The sequence below is a fragment of the Mirounga angustirostris genome, unplaced genomic scaffold (genome assembly GCF_029215605.1).
Source record: "Mirounga angustirostris isolate CCGP_5_RB_7025 unplaced genomic scaffold, mMirAng1.0.hap1 SCAF_3, whole genome shotgun sequence".
Classification (NCBI taxonomy): Eukaryota; Metazoa; Chordata; class Mammalia; order Carnivora; family Phocidae; genus Mirounga; species Mirounga angustirostris.
In genome coordinates this window covers 120,073,354-120,099,040 of record NW_026991711.1, presented here as the reverse complement: position 1 = coordinate 120,099,040, position 25,687 = coordinate 120,073,354, and the positions used below count along the sequence as shown (strand labels likewise).

At 34.8% G+C, this 25,687-nt stretch overlaps 1 protein-coding gene across 2 annotated transcripts in view; it reads right to left on the bottom strand.

Moving 5' to 3' along the window:
* GALNT13 (polypeptide N-acetylgalactosaminyltransferase 13) overlaps window positions 1-25,687 on the bottom strand; it is a 544,730-nt gene that overhangs the window by 276,879 nt on the left and 242,164 nt on the right. Inside the window, exon 4 of one of the 2 annotated variants that reach the window (XM_045867449.1) lies at window positions 24,493-24,661. In XM_045867449.1, the coding sequence (XP_045723405.1) occupies window positions 24,493-24,661 (169 nt within the window). The remainder of the gene's footprint in view (window positions 1-24,492; window positions 24,662-25,687) is intronic. The other variant, XM_045867450.1, reaches the window with a different exon arrangement.

The window sequence follows — 25,687 nt, the reverse complement described above, 5'->3', positions numbered from 1 at the left end:
ATTATTACTGAGTACAGACTATGTGTTAAATGTTTTGCTAGACTTCAAAACTGCAATAATGAAAAAATAAGTCCAAGCTCCTGTCCCCCTTAAACTTAAGATTTATTATAAATAAACAAACTTTTTGGTTTTAAAAAATAACATGGCTGATTTTTTCCAAACCTTTAGATTTTCTCAGTTCTAAATCTGGATGTATTCTGTGTGTGTATTCAAATTCAAATATCTATTTGATATTCAAATTCTAAATTTAAATTACTGTATTTGAAACTGACACATCATTTGTTTTCTGTTCCTTATGAATAATTTTTCAATATTAAAATTACATGAAACTTTTGAGTAAATAAATTGAGTAAATCTTTTAACCAAACACAACAGTTCTTTATTTTGTCAATACAGTTTCTCTTCCTGAGCAACGAAGCCTGTATTTTATTGTCTGGAATGCCAAGTTTAGGTTTTTTGTATGTTTTAGTGAATTTAAACTATCTTTCATTTGGATGGCCAGAACCTCATGCCTCTATTACTTTTTGCTAAAAAATATTTTTAGTTGTTGAAACTATGAAAATATTTTAAGTATTTAAGTTATACCTCTGAATCTCAAATGCAATCAATATAACACAGAAATGGAATGTTATACTACTCTATGCATATTTCAGTTACATTTGAGTTATTTATCATACAAAGATCACCTTTTGGCCTATTTTTAAGATAATATACCACTATTACCAGATTGGCCTTAAAAACATTGTGAATTTCTGGATTCATAACTTCTTTTCTACTATCAATTCTAAACTTTTTTTTATGCCTTCTGTCTTAGGACATTAGAATAATTAATACATTGCCTACACTATGTCTGCATCATTGCCTACTTGTTGTATAGGTTATATAAATAAATAACCCAGCATCTGTAATTCAGTGTGATGTAAAGGCCTTGCACTATTTCACATGCTAAGTGATCTAGTGATCTTCGTTAGACAGAGGATACAGCTTAACAAAATCTTCATTTTAAGAAAGAATCTTAGAGCTGAAAGAAATCTCTAATGACATCAAGGTAAAACCTTTTATTTTACAAATGAGAAGTGTAGACCTATAGGATGCAAATGATGTGACATAACGAGTTAGCTTATGACAGAGGATGATTTTTTAAATGATTTCTGAACTCTTACACAATGGTATTTTTTTTTTATACCCCAGTTTAAAATAGGTTTTTCTATGTGCCCCTACTAAACTTCCACCATTTTTACTACTTCCCGTTGTTATGATCTTGTTCCTCAGGATATTCATTTGTATTTACAATTCCTTTTCCTATGATACCCTCAGTGTTCCTGTGTAGACACCATTCTAAACTAAAGAGTATATCCACACAAAAACCTGCACATGGATGTTTATAGGAGCTTTATTCATAATTTCCAAACTTGGAGACAACCAAAATATCCTTTAGTGGGTATATGGGCAAATAGACTGTGGCATATCCAGACAACAGAATATTATTCAGTGCTAAAAAGAAATGAGCTATCAAGCCATGAGAAGACATGGAGAAAACGTAATGTATATTACTAAGTGACGGAAGACCATCTTAAAAGGCTATGTACTATAGGATTCCAACTACATGACATTCTGGAAAAGCAAAACTGTGAAGATGACAAAAGGATCAATGGTTGCCAGGAGTCGTGGGTTGCAGAGGGAGGGTTGAACAGGCAGAGCACAGAGGATTTGGGGGAAGGTGAAACTACTCTGTATGATATTGTAATCATGGCTACATGTCAATATATATTTGTCCAACCCTGTAGTATGTACAACACCAAGAGTGAACCCCAATTTAAACTATGGACTTTGGGTGATTATCATGTATCAAAATAGGTTCATCAGTTGAAACAAATGTTAATGGGAGATATTGATATTGGGGGAAACTGCATGTTTGGAGGTCAGGGGATATGGGAAACCTCTGTACCTTACTCTTGATTTTGTTGAACAACTACTGGAACTCTAAAAATAAACACTTAAAAAATAGAAAAAGTTACAGCAAAAGCAAAAACAAAAAATTGAAGAAACTCACAATCACTCCAGGTATTAAGTATAAAATACACAACCACACCAAAGAACACACAGCCACCCTAGCTACTATGTGTCAAATAGAAAGCTGCCCCAGTGTTCACACAGCCACCCAGCCTGGGTGTCAAGTAAACAACGGCAGTGAGATGAATAGTGAAACACTCACGTATTCAAAGAATATGGGTTGAGACAGTTTTGTCCTTTCTCATAAATGATTTTGTAACCTCAACTAACCACTGTAAGTGATGATGATGACACTAACTCATCTGATGTTTTATATATCCATTGCACTAAAATAATTTGAGTGGGAAATATAATTCATAGTAATTGTCATAATAATTGTATATGGGTCCCTATAAACACAATAAAGACAGTGTGAAATCTACTCACATATTTAAACATGGCACCAAACTAACTCCTTCATCATCATAACTTCATGAAGATGAACCTAATAATTCACAACAAATATTTTTTGGTTGCCATTCTTAAGCATAGTGAGGATGGGAAACTTGTGTTACTTTATTTCTATCTTTAATAATGTTCTTTGCAAGACACAGATTTTTTTTTTTAAAGATTTTATTTATTTATTTGAGAGAGAGAGAATGAGAGAGAGAGAGAACATGAGAGCAGGGAGGGTCAGAGGGAGAAGCAGACTCCCCGCTGAGCGGGGAGCCTGATGCGGGACTCGATCCAGGGACTCCAGGATCATGACCTGAGCCAAAGACAGTCGCTTAACCAACTGAGTCACCCAGGTGCCCCAAGATACAGATATTTGATGTACATATAAAAATAAATGCATATTCTTTATTAGGAAGAGCCGATTTCTGTCCACGCCCCATGTCATCAAGGACAAATATGAAAATGTGTTAACTGTGTGGCCTCAGCTGAGTTCTCCCAGAAAGCATCTGCCGTAGCCAAGCCATGACGGGAACATACTTATCTCACGTATACCTCATGCCTTTCGCCCTCCTATCGTCGGGGCTGCGGTTTTGTGACACAGTCTATTAAGCACACAGTTGAAGCAATTCACTCCTGTTAAAATCACTCACAGCTGAACTGACTCTCAGACAAGTGAAGCTGTTTAAGAAAGTCACTAAATGTCTTTTTAAAAGTTATTATGTTGGGGCGCCTGGGTGGCTCAGTTGGTTAAGCGACTGCCTTCGGCTCAGGTCATGATCCTGGAGTCCCGGGATCGAGTCCCGCATCGGGCTCCCTGCTCAGCTGGGAGTCTGCTTCTCCCTCTGACCCTCCCCCCTCTCATGCTCTCTCTCTCATTCTCTCAAATAAATAAATAAAATCTTTAAAAAAAAGTTATTATGTTATTTTGGAGTTGTACAGGACACAAAATTTTACTAAATCGACACTTCCCCACAAATAAACACTGGGGCCCTTCTACCAGTAAAAATTTCATTGTTACTTAAATTCTGGTATATGACCATTTTTCTTCATTGTTTTTTTGTTTGTTTGTTTCTGATACAGAGTATTTATGTTAGGATGGAAAGCTGCACCAAAATTTTTCAAAGGAAAAAATACACTTGATTCTCTTATGTTGCTCAGCCTTACCGTTTCTTATAAACTGATCCTCTTGGCTATTAACAAGAGGCTTTAACAAAAACATTGAAAAAATGTTGCATAATTTTCACTCTCAATGGTATTAACCATTTAAAGGTCTTATCTCATCATGTAGTCTCTGAATTCTTGGGATGGGATTATCCTTTCTTCCTTACTGCCCAGTGCTACTCACATCGTTATTTATCCACCACCCTCTGGCTTTCTTTATTTGAAATCCACACCATCTGTCTCAGCCACCCACTTAATCATCCCTGTTGTTCTCTTTTGTCCCCATGCCCACCACAATGCATATCAATTCTGGACTCCCTAAAATGATACCACGGTGGGACTCAGATGTATATTTCTACTCCACAGTCCACTCCCATCATCTGGTTTGGAAATGCATTTGGCATGGACTTCTAGATGCGGTCAGACCTGCTTAGTACTTGGATGGGAGACATATTCATTCTAGTTGAATGCTCATTAATAGTATAGTACATGATCATTGGACCTCTGGTATACGTTCATTGAACAAGTACACTGCAGCATTTCATAGATAGGTATGCTTGCTTTTATGATCTCAATCTTCTTATCATTGCCTCCTCACTACTTGTATGCACTTTCAGTGTCCTCTGCCTTCTCACAGAACTCAAATAAGAATATCAGCCACAGTACAATTTTGGAGTCAGAGAGCCTTATACAAATTCTGGCTATGCAACTTAAATTGTAGACTGTCTGAAAACAGATAAACATGGATAGGTATAACGGGATTAAAAAAATAAATTGTTCTTGCAATTTTAGCAAGTCTCAAAACTGAAGCCAACTAATGCTGGAAAGAGAGCAGAGCTGATACTATGACTGAATCTCTATCACCCACCCCTAGCTTCTATGAGAGGAGATTAGAAATTTGGAGAAAAATTCAGTGAAGTGAGGGAATTCAAAGGTATTGAGTGTGTGGTGGTATTTCCTACATCTAAGGCGAGGGAGAAAAGTACTTCTTACTTAAGCCAAATGACAGAAATCTAAAAATATTCATTCTCAGAGGTTGTGACTATCTTTAAGACATCGGCATCTCCCTTTTTGAACAGATGTTTACTGGCTGTTTAATTTTAAACTGAAATGATGTTTTTGGGGCCATAACAGAACGCAATAAGAAGAACTATAATCTCATTTCCTTGGTATTTGGAGACACGCAAGGCAAGAAGCATCCTAGAGGAGTCTGTAAGGACAGGGTGAGAAAAAGAAGTAAGTGGTCACAGAAGCACATTTCCATGTTATATGTGGTACGGAGCCATGAGTTTCAAAGGGCAAGTGGACATGGTAGGAGGTAGCTGGACTCACAGCCTCTCAGTGGGTTCTGCTCTATAGAGCTGTCTGCTGAGATAAGGGAGCCCCAGAAGCAAGCACTTGGGTGGCGTATTACCCAAAGCAGGAACTGGGTGAGGAGACTGAAAGAAGTTTGCTGGGAGTCTTTGGCAATTATAGAGTGAAGAAGTCTCCAAAAGGCCCCTCACTAAAAATTAAAACACGGATGCCTGTCACACTGAAGGGTATGAGGGCCATCCACTATTAGCCTACGCTAGGCTGCATCATTTAATATTTGAAAATGAGACTTTGCTACTATCTTAAAATGGCCAGAAAAGTGCAGATAAGTCAACCAAAGCCTGGGAAGGGAGATCTGGCATCATATTTAGAAGAAATTATGGGAGAAAGCCATTTCCAATAGTTAACTCAAACAACAATCTCTCTTCTTACCTCAGTTTCCTAAATTATAAATGGAATAATGCCATTTACTTTTTTTTTAAAAGATTTTATTTTTATTTATTTGTCAGAGAGAGAAAGCACAAGCAGGGGAAGCAGCAGGCTCCCCTCTGAGCAAGGAGCCCAATGTGGGACTCAATCCCAGGACTCCGGGATCATGACCTGAGCTGAAGGCAGATGCTTAACCAACTGAGCCACCCAGGCGTCCCTGCCATTTACTATTTAAGCCCAATTTGAACATTGAAGAGGAGGACTAAAAGTTGAGAATTTCTGAGCACCTAGCATAGTGATTTGCAGCTACTAGTTTCTCAATAAATCAAAGCTAAAAAAGGACCCCAGCTTTATATTTAACATTTTTTCAGTCCTCTCTAAGCTATCATTAAATTCCAACTACTGCAGGAGCAGTCTTGCTGGTATTGCAAGAATTAAAGTTAACTGAAGTGGGTTTAAGACAACATGGAGGTGCAGAGTGATTCAAGACACTGACTACAGCCAATTCTTTCAAGAAGATTTTGGAAAAGGAGGAAAAACAGACATATCCATGAGAAGTGTTGTCTGAAGAGATACTTTGTTCACATGTTTGTTTTTAAGAAAGAATAAACAGCATGTTTGCCTCCTGTTGAGAATAACTCAAGAGAGAAAAATGAATTGATGATGGAAGATGTGTACAGAATTATCATAATGTGCTTGAGTAAGAGGGGATAGCATCAGATTGTGATAGATGGGCTAGTGGTCATTAGCAGCATGAACAATGCATTCATAGCAACAGGAGAGAAGGTAGAGTGTAGGGCTACAAATGCAAGGAAAAAGTAGATGGATGGTGAGACCAGTGGGGATTTTCTTCTATTTGCTTCTGGTTTGCTCAATAAAATAAGAAGTAAGATCATAAAATGAGAGAGGATGTACTGGAAGTGTGAGAGGAGTGTTAAAGTTATGAAATAATAAGTTACACAGTAGAAGGGAGAATAGACAAGGGAAATGTCAGATGACTGTCGGAGGGCCTGCTTGAGGGTAGTGATCATGACTATGAATCAGCGTGATGGCCAGCATGACCATATGAACAGTCCTCAAAATAAACTATTACATTAGGTCAGTCTCTTCAACACATATCATCCTATTTTGTGCATCCGCTCATCTCTTTCTCCCCCTTGGGATCTCCATGTTCTCCCCTGTATCTATATAAGTTCTACCCATTATTTAAGGGCTAACCCATGGTTCATATTGTTTATGAAGTTTTTAGTAACCTGACTCTCTGTCTTCTTTTCCTCTATTTATAGTCACTAGTGTTCTCTAGTAACTGAGAGCACATACTGGGAGTTATACTGCCTGGATTCAAATATCACTTATATGACTTTGGGGAAGTTCCTTATCCTGAGAATCTTTCCCAATCTTTTGTTGAGAATTCTAAGACATAATGCAGGTAAACTACTTAAATATAATGCCTGCTAAGTTGCAAAAGTTCAACAAATATTGGCAATTAGTTACATTTACTATTATTATAGAATTTATTAATTCATGTATATTAATTGATTCATGGGGAAAATCTTTCCGTAATCACTATGCTATGTAAGCCCATTAAGGATAGGAACTATGTGTTATATTTGCTTTTAAATTTCTCACAAAATAGTGGTCAGAAAGGAGACACTGGATGAGTGTTTGCAAAACTGAATTTTATTTATTAACTTGCATTATAAAATTTAACTTTATCTTACATAATATGATGATACAATAGTTACTTTATGGAGCACCTAGGTAGCTCAGTCGGTTAAGTGTCTGACTCTTGATTTCAGCTCAGGTCATAATCTCAGGGTCGTGAGATCCAGGGAACTGCCCCTGCCCCAACTTACCCTCTCTTTCTCTCTCTCAAAATAATAAATAAAATCTTAAAAAAAAAAAAAAAGTTACTTTATACTGGATCTTTCCATTTGAATTTCTGAGAAAATTAATTAACTCATTAAATATAACCAGCTAGCTCCCTATGATATTTTAGTAAAAATGTCTCTATCTAAAATCTACCACAGCATTACTTAAAAAGAAAAAGACATTTAAAAAAAAATGAACAGAAAGAATGTCTTTCTTCAGGGGAAAAATAAATCAAGACATGATAAATGCAGTATAATAATATATGGTGGACAATATATTTTTACACATATACTTTTTATCCTAAAATCATATATTCCATATACATAAATCATATATTCCAAGTTGGATATGAAGTGTACAAAATGAAATTTATGTATTTTTAACACTGCTTAAATATTTTTTTTACATTGTTCTAATATGTTTTAATGCAACAAAATTATGTAGTAATATTAAGGCATTAAATATTAAAATTAGAAGACTGAACACAAATTTTCTCATTTATATAGCAATTATCATTACTAAAGTATATTGGTTTCAGCAAGGAGACTTTGCAAGGTCATGAAAATATCATGATATACAATGAGAATTTTTTTTTTAAAGATTTTATTTATTTATTTGACAGAGAGAGACACAGTGAGAGAGGGAACACAAGCAGGTCGGGAGTGGGAGAGGGAGCAGCAGGCTTCTGCTGAGCGGGGAGCCCGATGCGGGGCTTGATCCCAGGACCCTGGGACCATGACCTGAGCCAAAGGCAGACGCTTAACGACTGAGCCACCCAGGCGCTCCAATAAATAAAATCTTTTTAAAAAATAAAATTGGTATTTAAGTATGACTTTGTGTGTGCATGCGTGCGTGCATGTGTATAAAATCAGCAATACCACCAGTCTCCTAGTCATCCAAATGTGAAACATTACAGTCATCTTTTAACTCCTCTGCTTTCTCTTGTCTTGTATCCAGTCAGTCACTGGATATCATTTCAAAATATACTTGGAATTATCTCCTTTCCCTCCCCCTAATTTACTTCAGGTTTAAAACACACACATACACACACACACACAGAAAATTGAAAATTCAATTACATGGCTAGCCCTCCTGAAGCCCTCCTGAATTTGGTGTTTATCTTTCCCCTTCATTTTAATTTATTACTATATATTGCTTTATGTTTCTAAGACAATTATCCTAGACAATCCCCTTACCTAATCATATCTACATGAATATAATAGCCAAGAGGAATTCTATTAAATTCAAGCTTTTCCTCCCTATAATATATTCCATATAAATAAAATGACAGAAATGTTTCTTCCTAAATATCATTTCCTTCATGTCATGTTTCTCCTCTAATACCTCCTAGTTGCCTACCATGACATGTGTAAACAAAGGGCAGAGGCATTGTTTGTAAGATTCTTCATCATCTTCCCTAGGCCAATGATCTGGAATGGCCATTCTTCCACCCTCATTGGGTTGTTTCCTCACAAGGCCTCATATAATTACTGTCTAAACTCTATCATCTTTTTCTATTCCTTAATTATCCAAAATCTCTGCATTTGAAAAATTGCTTTTTCTTTTTTATTTTTTTAGAATGCAATCCATCACATTTTTTTATATGAGCTCTGATTTTCTAAAAAATTATGAAAATAAACACTTCTGCCACAAGTCACATAGAATAAAAATTTAGGGTATACAAAATTAGAAATATAAGGAAACATGAATGGATATAAAAGTGGGCAACTATAAAAACACTTGTAGTCCTAAATACCTCAAGTAGGAAAAATATAAGTAAAAGTATAAATACCATGGTAGATTTTAAAACTAAAAACTAAATTATCTGATGATTCAATTAGAATTTGCTAAATAAGGAGTGCCTGGGTGGCTTAGTTGGTTAAGCCTTTGCCTTTGATTTAGGTCATGATCTCAGAGTCCTGGGATCGAGTCCCACATCAGGCTCCCTGCTCAGTGGGAAGTCTGCTTCTCGCTCTCCCTCTGTCCTTCCCCCCGCTCATGCTCACTCTCTCTCTCTCTCAAATAAAATAAAATAGAATAAAATAAAATAAAATAAAAAAGAATTTACAAAATAAAAGAAAAAATATTTGGTCAACTTAAATATATAAACTCTTAAAAAGATAAATGAACAAATAGCCAGGGAACATACCCAAGTTTACCTATAATCCATGTTCTTAATAAGTACTTTCATTGGCTCTATTCTACAAAGAAATGGCTTGCTTCTCAAGTGCTTTTATTCCTCCCAGAAAGCTATCTTCTTTTTGTCTAAGCCTGGTTCCATACACATCCATTCTATAAAGCCAGGCTACAAATACACCCACTGAAAGCTCTCCTTCATCTCATCTCCACACAGTGCTACTTTTAAATTCACACTTCCAGGTCCAGTTGACCCCTGAAAAACACAGGATTGAACTGTACGGGTCCACTTACACACAGATTTTTTTAAAAATATAAATACAATATATTACTATAAATGTATTTTCTTTTCCTTATGATTTTCTTAATAACACTGTCTTTTTTGTAGCTTATGTTATTGTAAGAATACAGTATGTAATACACATGTTCTCTCTCTTTCTTGTTCTCTCTCAAATAAATAAATTTTTAAAAAACATAGGAAAAAGCTTTATGACACTGGATTTAGCAATCATTTCTTGGATATAAAAGCACAGGCAAAAAGAATAAAAACAGATAAACCAGACTATGTCAAAATTTAAAACGTCTGTTTTTGAACAAGGGACAAAAGCAACAGAGTGAAAATGCACCTTACAAAATGGGAAAAGACATTTGCAAATCACATATCTGATGAGGAGTTAATATCTAAAATATATAAAAACTCCTACAACTCAACAGCAAAGTAACCCCAAACAATCCAATTAGAACATAGGCAAATGACTTGAACAGACATTTCTGCAAAGAAAATATACAAATGACTAAAAAGCACACAAAAAGATATGCAACATCACTAATCAATGACATTAGAACTATAAAATACTACCTCACATCTAGTAGAATGGCTACTCAAAAAAAAAAAAAAAAGAGAGAAAGTGTTGGCAAAGATATGGAGAAACTGGAACCCCATGTACTGCTATAGCTGCTATGATAAACAGTATACTGCTTCCCCCAAAAAATTAAAAACTGAATTAGAATATGACTAAGTAAGTCCACTTTTGGGTATATATATCCAAAAGAACAGAAAACACAACCTCAAAGAGATATTTGTAAACCCATGTTCATTGAAGGATTATTCACAGGAGCCAAAAGGTGAAAGCAAACCCAGTGTTCATCAATAGGTGGGTGGATGAAAGTAGTATATACATATAATGAAATATTATTTAACTTTAAAAAGTTGGGAGATTCTAACCCACACTATAACATTGATGAACCTTGAGGACATTCAGCTAAGTGAAATAAGCCAGTCACAAACAGACAAAAGCTGTACGATTCCAATTATAAGAAGTATCAAGGGTAGTCATATTCATAGAGACAGAATTTTGAATGCTGATTGCCAGGGGCCAGGGATAGGAGGGAATATGGAGGAGCTGTTTAATGGATACAGAGTTTCAGTTCTGCAAGATGAAAAGACTTATGGAGACTGGTCACACAACAATGTGAATATATTTACAGAGGAGGGAAAAAAAAGAAACTTTTTTTCTCTGTCCTCTCATTTTTCGAACATGAGGCCTGCAAATTAAATCGACAAAAGGAAGAGTAACAGGAGAAAAGGCATACAAATTGTATTTGATATTAATATTTTTGGTTTTTATGTGCATGGAGGCCTTCATGGAAAAGTCCTGAATACCCAAAGAAGTGGTTAAACTTGGCAGCTTATATATCATTTTAACAAAAACTGATAAATTGTGAAGAAGTGACAAGACAAAAATAAAACAAGACAAAACAAAAAAACCCAACAACAGCCATGTTTAGGCCCATGTTTGGGTGGTAAACTGTGGAAAAGCAAACATATGGGAGAAACTAATGGCAGATAAAGGTTAATTAGTAAGTTTAGTTCAGTTTATGCATAATCATCTCAGTGCCATCTCTATTGAAAAAGGTGGCTGTCCCCTTCCTGGTTCAAGAGAGAGGGACACTTTCGAAAGGGAAATGCAGATGGGACACATAAGAGAGTTTTTTCTGTATCTGCAACTTCTCAGTTGCCTTCAACTTAAAATCATCTTTATGTCAAAGTGGTATGATTTGGGGTGGCATATTGTGATCCTCTTTATGCTTAACACTAATGAAATGTACACTTAAAAATAGTTAAGAAAATACATTTTATACCATGTATATTTTACTGTAATTTTTAAAATTCAAAGTAATAGTATCAAAAAATTAAATAAAGGGGCAACTGGGTGGCTCAGTTGGTTGGGCGACTGCCTTCGGCTCAGGTCATGATCCTGGAGTCCCGGGATCGAGTCCCGCATCGGGCTTCCTGCTCAGCAGGGAGTCTGCTTCTCCCTCTGACCCTCCCCCCTCTCATGCTCTCTCTATCTCATTCTCTCTCAAATAAATGAATAAAATCTTTAAAAAAAAAAAAAACTCACCTAAAAAAATTAAATAAAGAGATTGTTGAGGTGTAGTTCAAGTCTGAATTGGGTTATGCAGCATGCTTTCGGCTTACAGTGGTACGTAAATGTGTTCCTGAGAACATACCTAGAAATGCTTTAATCCACTTTCTTATTTGAAAGGAAAGTTAGAGTGTAATATTATTATCTTTGGGATATTATTATTATTATTATCCCAAAGATAATAATAATACCTATCATCTCCATTTTTGTCAAACATATATGTATTTATATGCATACATAAACACACACAAACATTCTTACACACCCCTTTTAATTTGGGTAGTGAAATTAATTCCACACATGAGCACATTACATAAATCAAGTATTAGAGAAATTATTATTATTACTCTCAAAATTTTTGCCAGCATATGAAAGTTGTAGTAAATCTCAGATTAAAAAGAAAAGATGTGGAACAGAGATGAGAAATCCAATTAATATTCTCATTTTCTCTTTCTCCTTTGTGCAATCAATCTTATATTTGTCATATTTTAATTCATGGGACAGGCAATCCATATAAACGGACAAGTACACTTACAAGCTTGAGCACAGAAAAAAAAAGTATACTACGGTTATTTTTGTTTTATGTAGTAAATAAACGTGTTGTCCTCTGAGAGCAACTTATTCAGAATTTGTATGCTACAGCTCTTCCACTAATAATGCAAGATGGCTCAAGTCTTTTTCTCTTTATCAGCTTGCATGTGTGCATACGTAAGAAGCAGTTATTTGGTCTAGGATATAAATAGCTGAAATAAATCTCCTATTTCCTCATTTTTTTTCCCTGATGAAATATATTTAAATGCCAGCTGCATTATAACCTTCAAATAACTCAGTACCAGAACTTGAAGTGCTATTAAATGTCTGAATACAAGTAAATGCTAAAGAACCTTAGCATTTTGTTTTAATTGCCCATAGCTTTTTTTGTAAATATTCACCCAATAATTACTGTTAATTTCTTATTCAAAAATAATTACAGAGTAAAGGGAAAAGCCGACTGCTTAAAAAGTTTCCTCACTTAGTTGACAAAGGGAGCCTAGGGCATAAGAGAATCCTACAGAATAATAATAATAATAAACATAAACATTTCACCAGGAACTCAGGGCAATCCTATTCTTACTCTGTCATTTTTGCAATTATATGTGTGTTCACACAATACTGTTAATTAGTTGTTTATATAAATAGATCCCTTTTACCTCCTCACAGTCAGGGGCTGTTATATGCATTTATTTGTTCTCAAAGCTAAATGTGTAGTAGGTGTGTGACAGGGGCTGTTTGGTTGGTTGACGACTGATTTGCTGATTTAATCAGTGAAAGGCAACTGGGGTTTAGAAAATGAATGTCTTGCCCAAGACCTAACAGTGAGCCATAGAGATAGATCTTAAACTTATGTGTTTGGCAATATATCTAGAGATTTTTCCCAATTACTTGAAAAACCTCTCTCCACAGTTGGCTTTTTCTTCCCATATTTGTTTTGCATGTAATGGTATAGAGTCCTGTACCTACCTCATTGATTATGGTCATAGTCATGTTTTCTCTACTTCTAGGACAGCCTAGAAGCATGAGATAACATTGACTACTGATACCCAAGCAAACCAAAGTATGATTTTTGCTGGCATTCATTGGATATGCAATTCAAACCTATTTTCAAAAATAACACACACACACACACACACACATCTATACATTTGCTTAATGATTATTCCTTTATTTTTGTATCTTTATGGAGTTTTACATATCCATAGATTCATTATGTTTCTAGCATTGATGGTTCCAGGAACTCAGTAAATATTTAACATCTCTATGTATTAGTAAAAAGAAATTATAATATTTAGTTTTTTAAAGTTCAATCAACTTGCCCAGATGTGGGTTTCTCAGAGAGGCTTTCCCTCACTATTCTCTACACCTTACCATTCTTAGGTCTTTTATTTATTCTAAATTCCATGAAGCAGGAACTTGGTTTTGTTCACTGTTATATCCCAAGCACACACAACAATATTTGGCACATATTAGCATATTAAGTGCTCAAAAATAATGCATTTAATGTCTTTTAGTGGATTTTTTTTATTTGGTAACTCTCTAAATCTCTCTCTCTAGATATTAACATAAAGATCTTATGTTAAAATCCAAACAAAATGACATCTATTTACTTGCTTCCTCAAAACAGTAATATTTAAGCCCTATTCTTACATCCAAACTACATAAATTTACAAAATCTTAAAACCGTAATTATTGAAAAACATGGTATTAAATCCCTAATGCTGACCATTAACACATTAAGCTAATATTCATTTTCCTCAAAGTTCTGAAATCAGAATTTTATGACATTTCACTTTTGTTTTTTAAGTTAGGGAGTTTATGGGCAAAGGAGAGACAGGGGTGGTAACACCATCAGTTATTTTATTTATATGTTTATGCAGACTATAACAAGAATCCTAGAAATGTAGGGACTTCAAGAAAGTAAGAAATTTAGTAAGATCTTCAGCCTTAACTGCACTTAAAATATCCTATTACCATGACTATTTGTAATACTATCATTTTTTTTGATTAAATAAAGAGTATATACAAATGTATTACACATGTTATAAATTAAGTATAGTAAATAAGTTAATTAATTAATGTAAATATTCAAACATCACTAGGAATGGACATTCCAGAACTTAACCCTAACTTGTCCTGATGTTTCATCACAATTACCTCAAGGAAAAAATATTTTTATCTACTCTCTTCTCTATGAAAACATGGGATATTTACTTAAATTTTTTGCTCTGAACATATCTTCAAATATTTGTAGATGGATATTAAGGCCAAACACAACATTAAACTATTAGGATAATTTTCTGAATCCAGTCAAGCCAGTTTAAGGCTATGTTCTAGTAAAATATGCTGAGATATTTGAATGAATTGACTGTGTGGTTCAGACACTTTGTAAGTAAATATCAACTCAACTTTTCCACTAAAATAAATAAAGCTCTTTTTAAAACTATTTCTCAATACCAATTTTGTACACTTTTATATAATTTATCAGTTATCACTGAGACTAACTTAATGTGTTCATATCTTTTTAAGATATAACTATCCAAAAATTGAACTGTAACTAATACCAAAATTGAAAAACAAAGTGTTTTCTACATCAAATGAGTATCGGCAGATTTCTACTTCTTTTAAACAAGTTTGGATATCTGATTCATGATTTATTTTTCAACATTAGATTTTCCCAGACAGTCACACAATTGAGTCATTCAACATGACTTGCAAATATCTCCAGTAAAACTCACATACATTTTATGATTTGTCTAGAAAGTTTGCATTGTTTTTATGTTTTCTTACTGATAGTACACACTATGGTGGTGCATTAAAATAAAATAAAAAATTATTCATTAATATTATTTCACAGAGTATTTTTAAAATCTCAAAATTCAAGCAGTAATAATCACAGTAAACAGGAGGTGGTTCAAGATAGTGATGTAGAAAAATCCTCAACTTACTTCCTCCCACAGACACACCAAATCTGCAGCTACATATAGAATAATTTCCTCTGAAAAAGACCTGAAAACTAGCTGATCAGCTCCTCCACAACAAAGGATAATGGGGTCACATTAAGATGGGTGGGATAGGCAGAGACTAGGTCTCATCAAAATTCCCACCCCAGCACAGCAACCCACAATCAACAACCCACAATCTGATCATAATCTGGTCTTACAAATACAGTTTTTCCCTGAGGAGCAAGAGGTTCATGCTCCACATCAGGCACCCCAACCTTGAGACCTGCACTGAAGAGACAAGGCCTCAGAATGGCTGGCTTTGAAAACCAACAGAACTTGTGTTCAAGAAACCCAAAGGGATGTAGGAAGCTGAGAATCTCTCTTAAAGGGATCGCATGTAGACTCATGCACCTCAAGACCCAGCACAAAAGCAGCAGTTTGAAAATCACTATATCATGTGTGAAAGAGATTCATTTGCTAATCTTAAAGTGTTTGCTGGAGGAGCAGGGGTCTGCTGGGACTCTCTGGAGACAGAGATGCTGGTGAACACCACTTTGGGGCTCTCATTCTACATGCTAGAGCCAGTGATGATGGATGACATTTTTTTACACTCTTCCTAGTGCCAGTGAGTGTGCCCCAACCCTGCACTCTCCCATGCCTTTGCTAAAGCCGGCAGATGCATCCCACCTCAGTGCTCCCCTACAGCCTCCCTAAAGCTGGCAGGTATGCCCAGGTCCTGCACTACCCCACAGAACCACTAAACCAAGTGGGAACACCCTAGTCCCATGATCCCCATTGCCCCATTAAAGCTGGTGGGTGTGTACAGTCCATATAGGGGATGCCTCCTGAGTGTTCAACTACAGTGTATTTCTGGGCCCCATAGTACTGAAACAATTGGAAAGACAGTTTTTGGCAGGCTAACAACCCCAGGGCACAGCACAGACAGAAGACTGAAACATCTGGGGGCGTCTGGGAGGCTCAGCCAGTTAAGCAGCTGCCTTTGGCTCAGGTCATGATCCCAGGATCCTGGGATCAAGCCCTTCATCGGGCTCCTTGCTCAGCAGGTAGCCTGCTTCTCCCTCTGCCTGCCACTCTCCCTGCTTGTGTTCTCTCTTTTCCTCTGTCAAATAAATAACATCTTAAAAAAAAGAAGAAGAAGAAGTAGAAGACGACTGAAACACCTGAATCTTTCTGTGAAAAGCCTATTTGCTTGTCCTGAAATTTTAGCCTAAGGGGCAGGCTACAGGTTCAGCACGAATCTTCAGAGGATACAGAGTTGCTCTTAGGGAACATAGGCCAGGGGATGCCGTCTTTGTGCTCTCCTGTGGCTGTGCTACAGCCAGCCAGTGCCTCCCAGAAAGGAGTTTATACAGTCATTTGGAGCTTTGATTTTTGTAATTGTTGCCAAGGAGATATTTCCCAAATACTTGGTCTGGAGGCCAGCAGGGTTTACAACTGTAGTCCCACAGGACTGTATATACTAGCATACTTTAAAAGCTGCTGTTTGAGGGTTTGATTTCCAATCAGCCTGAAACTAGGGGTTAAGATCCCTCCCTCTGCAACTCTGACAGGTCTTGATACGACCTCAAAAATAGGAATGGATCAGGAATAAATCAGGCTGTGTAGACAACTGCAAAAGTTTGAGAGACAACCAAGAGCTAGACAAGGTTGAAAGATAAGGTTCATCTTCTACATAAAGCCACTCCTTCAAGACTGAGAGAGGTAGGTGTTTCTCCTAATACATGAGTACAAACACAAAGAATCAAGGAAAATTAGGAAACAGATAAATATGTTCCAAATGAAAGAACAAGACTCTGGGAAAAAACCTTAATGAAAGGAAGATAAGTAATTTACCTGATAAACAGTTCAATGTAATGGTATAAGGATGCTCACTGACTCAGGAGAATGGATGAACATAGTAGAACTTTGACAAAGAGATAGAAAATATTAGAAAGTACCAAACAGAAGTCACAGAGCTGAAGAATAAGATAACTGAACTAAAAAGCACACAAGAGTTTTCAACAATAGGCTAGATGAAGCAGAAAAAGGATTATTGATCTGGAAGAGGACAGTGGGACTCACCAAAGAAGAGTAGCAAAAAGAAAAAAAAATTTTTTTAAAGGTGAAGATAGCTTAAGGGACCAACATCAAATAAAACAACATTTGCATAATAGGGGTCCCAGAAGGAGAATAAAGAGGGAAAGGGGCAGAAAACTTATCTGAAGAAATAATACCTGAGAACTTCTCTAATCTGGGGAAGAAAACAGACATCCAGATCCAGGAAATCCAATGAGTATAAAAAAATGAACTGGAAGAGATCAACACCAAGACACATTATAATTAAAATGACAACAGTTAAAGATAAAGCATCTTAAATGCCACAAGAGAAAAAGGACTTGATATGTATAAAAGAACACCCATAAAACTATCAGCAGATTTTTCACCAGTAACTTTGCAGGCCAGAAGACAGGCATGATATACCTAAAGAGCTGAAGGGAAAAAACTTCCAACCACAAATACTCTATCCAGCAAAATTATCATCCAGAATTAAAGGAACTATAAAGAGTTTTCCAACAAGCAAAAGCTAAAGGAATTCACACCACAAATGAGCCTTACAAAAAAATTTTAAAGGGACTTCTTTAAGCTGAAAAGAAAGAATACTAATTAGTAACAAGAAAACATATGAAAGTAAAAATCTCAATGGTAAAGGTAAATAAATAGGAAAGGTAGTGGATTAAACTTATAAAGCTAGTATGAAGGTTAAAAGACAAAAGTAGTATAAGTGCCTATAATTTATTAAGGGATACACAAAATAAAAAGATGCAAAATGTGACATGAAAATATAAAATAGGGGGGTGGCAGTGAAAATGTAGAGTTTTAGAATATGTTCATACTTAACTTGCTATCAACTTAAAATAGACTGTTGTATATGTAGGCCACTGTATGTGAGCATTATGGTAACCAACCTCAAAGCAAAAATCTGTAGAAGATACACAAAAGATAATGAGAAAAGAACCTAAGCATAACATTAAAGAGAGTCATCAAACAACAAAAGAAGAGAGGAAAAGAAGAAAAACGAAACAATAAGTACAAAACTACATGAGAGTCAGAAAACAATTAACAAAATGGCAAATAGTGCATAGCTATCAATAATTACTTTAAATATTGTGGACATTGCTGCTATAAACATCAGGTGCATGTACAGATGTCCATTGACAGATGAATGGATAAAGAAGATGTGGTGTATATATACAACGGAATATTATGCAGCCATCAAAAGGAATGAAATCTTGCCATTTGCAACGACATGGATGGAACTGGAGGGTATTATCCTGAGCGAAATAAGTCAATCAGAGAAAGACATGTATCATCTGACCTCACTGATATGAGGAATTCCTAATCTCAGGAAACAAACTGAGGGTTGCTGGAGTGGTGGGGGGTGGGAGGGATGGGGTGTCTGGGTGATAGACAATGGGGAAGGTATGTGCTAGGTTGAGCGCTGTGAATTGTGTACGACTGTTGAATCACAGGACTGTACCTCTGAAACAAATAATACATTATATGTTAAAAAAAAAAAAAAGAAGAAGAAGAAGAAGATAGTAGAAGGGGAAGAATGAAGGGGGGAAATTGGAGGCGGAGATGAACCATGAGAGACTATGGACTCTAAGAAACAAACTGAGGGTTGTAGAGGGGAGAGGGTTGGAGGGATAGGTTAGCCTGGTGATGGGTATTAAAGAGGGCATGTTCTGCATGGAGAACTGGGTGTTACACTCAATGAATCATGGAACACTACATCAAAAACTAATGATATAATGTATGGTGATTAACATACATAATAAAAAAAAATAATTAAACATAAATGGACTAAATTCTCCATTGGAAAAAACAAAGACTGGCTGAATGGATTAAAACAAACAAAGAAACAAGTAAGACCCATCTGTATGATGCCTACAAGAAACTCACTTCAGATGTAAGAACATACACAGATTGAAAGTGAAGGGATGGAAAAAGATGTTTCATGCAAACGCAAACCAAAAGGAAACTGCAGCCTCTATTATTTTTATCAAATTAGATTTTAAAACAAAGTCTGTAATAAGACAAAGAAGGGCATTACATAATGATAAAGGATCAATCCAGCAAGAAGATATAACATTTATAAATACCTATACACCCAATACATCCAATATAAGAGCACCTAAATTTAAATAGCACATATTAACAGACCTAAAGGGAAAAATTAACAACAGCAGTATAGTAAGAGTAGGGTTTTTAAAACCTCACTTACATCAGTGGATAGATTGTCCAGACAGAAAATCAATAAGGAAACATCAGCCTTAAACAATACATTAGACCAAATGGACTCTATAAATACAGAACATTCCACCCAAAACAGCAAAATACACATTCTTCTCAGGTGCATACGGAACACTCTCCAGGATAGATCATATGTTAAACCACAGAATGAGTCTAAGTATATTTAAGAAGACTGAAATTATATCAAGCATCTTTTCCAACCACAATAGTATGAAAGTGGAAATAAATTACAAGAGGAAGACTAGAGAATTAAAAAAAAAATATGTGGAGATTAAACAACATGGTACTGAAAAACTAATGTGTCAATGAAGAAATCAAAAGGGAACTAAAACAAACAAAGAAGCAAACCAACAAAAAACCCTTGAGAATGGAAATGGAAATACAACACACCAAAATCTATGAGATGGAGCAAAAGTAGTTCTAAGAAGGAAGTTCACAGTGATATAGACTTATGTCAATAAGTGAAAAATCTCAATCTACTTGTACACTTAACAGAACTAAAAAAGGAAGAACAAACAAAGCACATAGTACAAAGAAAGAAACAATAAAAATCAGAGCAGAAACAAATGAAATAAAAACTAAAAGGCAATAGAAAATACCAATGAAAGAGCTGGTAAAAGGGTAACAAAATTGATAAACCTTTCACTAGACTCATCAAGGGGAAAAAAAAAAAAAAGAGAGAGGACCCAAATAAATAAATCAGAAATGAAAGAGCACAAGTTACAACTGATACTAGAAAAATACAAGGAATCAAAAGAGACTACTATGAACAATTATACACCACCAAATAGGACAGCCTAGAAAAGATGGATAAATTCCTAAAACATATAACCTTCCTGAATCATGAGGAAAGAGAAAATCTGAATAGACCAATTACTAGTAAGGAGATTGAATTAATAATCAAAAACTTCCCAACAAACAAAAGTCCAGGACCAGATGGCTTCACTGGGGAATTCTACCAAATATTCAGAAATTTAATACACACCCTTCTCAAACTCTTCCAAAAAAATTGAAGAGGAATGAATACTACAAATTCATTTTAGAAGGCTGGCAGTACCCTAATACCAAAGCCAGAAAAGAACACCACAAAAAAGAAAATTATAGGCCAACACCCCTGATGTGCATAAATGCAAAATCTTCAACAGTTATTTGCAAATCTAATTCAATATTAAAAGGACCTTGCATAATGATTAAGTGTGATTTATTCCTGGGATGAAAGGATGGATTAACATCTGCAAATCAATCAATGTGACACACCATATTAACAAAATAAGGGATAAAAAATCACATGATCATCTCAATAGATGTAGAAAAAAGCATTTGACAAAGTTCAACATCCACTTAAAATAAAAATGTTCAACAAAATGGGTAATAGAGGGACTATACCTCAACATACTAAAGGTTATATATGACAAGCCCACAGCTAACATCATACTCATAGGTGGAAAGCTGTTGCTTTGCCCATATTACTCAAAGTAATCTACAGATTTAATGCAATCTCTTTTCAAAATTACAATGGCTTTTTTCACAGAAATAGAACAAACAACCCCAAAATTTGTATGGAACCACAGAGGATCCCAAATAGGTAAAACAGTACCTGGAAAGAAGAAATAAGCTGGAGGCATCATGCTCCCTGATTTCAAAGTATATTACAAAGTTTTAGTAACCAAACAGTATGGTATTGGCATAAAAACAGACCCATAGATCAATGGAACAGAATTGAGAGCCCCCAAATAAAACCATGCATAAATGATCAATTAATTTGTGAAAAAGGAGGCAAGAACATACAATGGGGAAAAGACAGTATCTTAATAAATGCTGTTAGAAAAACTGGACAGACACAAGCAACAGAATAAAATTAGACCACTATCTTACACCATACCCAAAAAGTAACTCAAAATGGGTTAAAGATGTGAATGTTAAGACTTGAAACCATAAAACTCCCAGAAGAAAACAGACACAGTCAGCTCTTTGACATCTATCTTGGTGATGATTTCTTGGATCTGATTCCAAAGTCAAAAACAAGAAAAGCAAAAATAAACAAATGGGACTGCATCAATCTAAAAACTCCCTGCACTGCAAAGAAAACAGGAAACAAAATGAAAGGGCCACCTACCAAATGGAAGAAGGTATTTGAAAATCACAAATATGATAAGGGCTTAATATCCAAAATATGCAAAGAATTCATACAACTCAATAACAATAAAACAAACAATCCAATTAAAAAATGGGCAGAGGATCTGTACATTTTTCCAAAGATGATATACAGATGGCCAACAGGCATATGAAACTATGCTCATTATCACTAATCATCAAGCAATGGAAATCAAAACCTCAATGAGATATCACCTCACAACTGTCAGAATGGCTAATATCAAAAAGACAAGAAATCAGTGTTGACAAAAATGTAGAGAAAAGACTCTCATACACTGCTGGTGAGAATATAAACTGGTGAAGCCATTATGGAAAACAGTATGGAGGTTCCTTAAAATATTAAGGATAGGACTACCACATGATACAAAAATTCCTCTTCTGGGTATTTATCCAAAGAAGACAGAAACACACATTTGAAGTCACATAGCACCCTTATGTTCATTGCAACATTATTTACAATAGCCAAGATATGGAAATATCCTGTTTCCATCAATGGATAAATGAATAAAGAAGTGGTATATATACAATGGAATACTCGGCCATAAATATGAATGAAATCTTGCCATTTGCAACAACATGGATGGACCTTGATGGTATTATGCTAAGTAAAATAAGTCAGATAGAAAAAGACAAATACTGTATGATTTCACCTATAGATGGAATCTAAAAAACAAAACAAATGAATAAACAAAACTGATACAGAGAACAGATTGGTGGCTGCCAGAGGGGAGGAAGTTTGGGGGCTGGGAGAAATGGGTGAATGAGGTCAAGAGGTACAAATTTCCAGTTATAAAATAAATAAGTCATGGGGATACAATGTACAGCATGATTACTACAGTCAATAATATTGTGTTGCATATTTGATAGATGCTGAAGGAGTAAATCTTAAAAGTTCTCATCATGAGAAAAAAATTTTGTTATTTTGCATGCTGATAGATGGTAACTAGACTTATTGTGGTGATCATTTCACAGTATATGCAAATATCAAATCATTATGTTGTACCCTGAAATGAATATTATCTTATACATCAATTATACTTCAACTTAAAAGAAAGGCATGTGGTGTTTAGAAATTCTTGTAATAAAGATGTGTCAAACTCATACACATACAAAAACAAACAGTAAATATTGCATTTTGTGTAATTTTTTATAGTAATCCATTTGAATTCTCCATTTTAAAATGCTGAACTGTTCCGTATTTTAAAGCTTAATTACTCAAGTACTTAATTTACTAAGTGATTCTTAAAAGAAGAAATGCATTGGCCACAAATATTTTAAACGATGCTCAATAAAGATTTTCCTTCTTTTTTTAAAGTGATGGTTCCGTACTAAAGCAGTTTTACCTTAATTGTCCCAGATCTCATATAAAATTTATGTTCTTATAGTTGAAAGTGAAGATTTCTTAAAAATTTGAAATAGTGTTTATATGTTTTTCCTGAATAGGTATCACATTTATCCATTTTATCACAACATGGTATATAAAACAAAGGAAGAAATGCATTATTATAATGGTATAAACAGCATCTAAAATGTTCAAAATTACTTAGAAGAATATGCTTATTGTATATCTTAAATGTGTCTATGTACAAACATACAAATATGGACAAAACTACCTATAAAATGATATAGGTCTTTGGAATGCATAAATGTAATATTCAATGTTTTAGTCTTTTGCTAGACACCAGAAATGTCCATAATATGTGGTTATTTGTGGTTTTTCTTTTTTTTGTTTTTGAGAGAGAAACATTTCAAAAGCATACAAGGGTGTACAAAACCAGTTACTTAGCTATCACATAAACCTGACAATCGAGCCCCACCATCTCAACAAGATTTGGTTACTCCATTTTGGTCTTATTTGAAGTAATTTAGAAAGGAAAAAAAAAATCAGATTTAGTTCATATGATGTTAACATCACTATTCTACTAATGTAATATAACCCCTTATAGGTGGCAGACGTTATTTGTATTAACTGTGATTTTATTCTATATGGAAAAAGCCATTACATGTCTAAAAGAATAACTTCTATTTACCTAGAGGTGGGGTCTGAAGCATATTTGTAAACTTGGCAATTTTCTAAAGTCTCAGGACATATCTTTTCTAAGCGCCAAGAGTTTGCTTTATATTACTAGGATGACAATACTGCCACTAAATATTCTGATTTTTATTACACCCATTTAAAATATGTTCAGCTATCTAGAGCATGGCTTACAGTTAATCACAAACAAGTTGAATTTTTCAACATCATTTTGCATGCAGTATTACTATTTCCAAGTGAATATTTCTTCCTTGGCTGATAACTGAGCATTCTAATTATAAATAGTAGCATAAATCACTGGAATCCATAATAAATAAGGTTTAAAGGGTCAAAGAATCATACAGGCATTTGGCCATTTTTACACTGGAAGCAAAGCATATAGTTTTTTAATACAAAGTATAAGAGCTTTCTATGCAGGCAAGCATATAACCTAACAGAAAGCATGTTTATTTTGTATTTGGCAAGATAAAGCAAAACACACACACAAAAAAACATCTCACAAAGAGAAACCTGTTAGGCTTGTATATTCTGCAATGTCTTTGCAAGTAAACTATTTTGCTCTGCCAGAGAAGAAAATATTTCATATTTCTCATCATATGCATGCACAGCACATCCCTGCTGTGGCATGGGTATTCAGAACCACAGAGATCCAGAAGTTCGGAGATACTGTGAGATACAGAGATTACCAATATAAAAGATTATAAAATGCATGTAAACTCACCCTTCTAATCTCACATCCGGTAGACTTCTGTTAAGGGCAATCAAATCACTGGCCATAAGGTTAAACTGATTGATTTTAAACAGTTCTTTCATTTTCTCCTGGTCATCTTTAGGAATCAGCACAGCCTTTCCCATTTCTCCTGGCCCTTCTTGGTTTCTTGAAATAACAGCTGTAAGACACACACAGGTACACACACACATACAAACACACAGATAATGAACTGAATAAATAAACTCACATGTTAGATTAGATTCTGAAGTCTATTATTTATATACTGGCCTAATAATATAATCATCAAGTCCTTATTGCTTATTTACAAACCATATACTACACTAATGAAACAACCTATTTTAATTCATTATCTCAATGCTGCATGTTGTCTTTTAAGTCTAGACATATTATATGATTTGACTAATCATTTAGACTTGATAAATAAGCAATACAAAGTACCAAAACTTAAAACTTCTGTCATATTTTTTAATATAAAATTATTAGAAAAGGGATGAACTTGGGCACTAGGTAGACAAAATTGTGCAAAATAAAAGAGAACTTTTGAAAATATACCAAGATAAATTTATTTTCACATCCAATTAAATGTTTTGATATTTCACATATCTACTCCCACTGCATCTTTATAAAAGCAAGCAAGGTTGATAACCCATTTCAATTGCAATTTGATTCCTCTGTCAAAGCATTTTCAAAAAATAAAAGAACTTTCATAGTTGTGACATATAATTTCAAATGTCAAGTTGAATTTGGACACTATGTGCTCCATAACTGGAACTTAACAACAATATTCTGGGCTTGACTATTTATTAAGAGAACTCAGGATCCCATATACAGGCTAATGTTCTGGTCCTTTCCCTGCAAGTTATCTCAATACTAATGTCCCCTCTTGTTCCAAAATACATGTTTCAATGTGTGTATGTGTATGTGTATGTGTATGTGTATGTGTGTGTGTGTGTGTGTTTGTTAATATATAATAAAAAAAAAATTCCAGTCAATCCTAATGGGCCCTTAATTTACTCTCCATAATGATGTTAAATTAAGTTAAAATGAAAGGAATGTGGTCTGGTCTTGACTCTTCCAATGTGTTGCTATTTTATTTCCTAACACATTAATCTTACTGAAATTAGCTTCCCACATTACTTTTAAGGGCAAATACTTGGACCCAAATTACCTTAAAATTATAAAA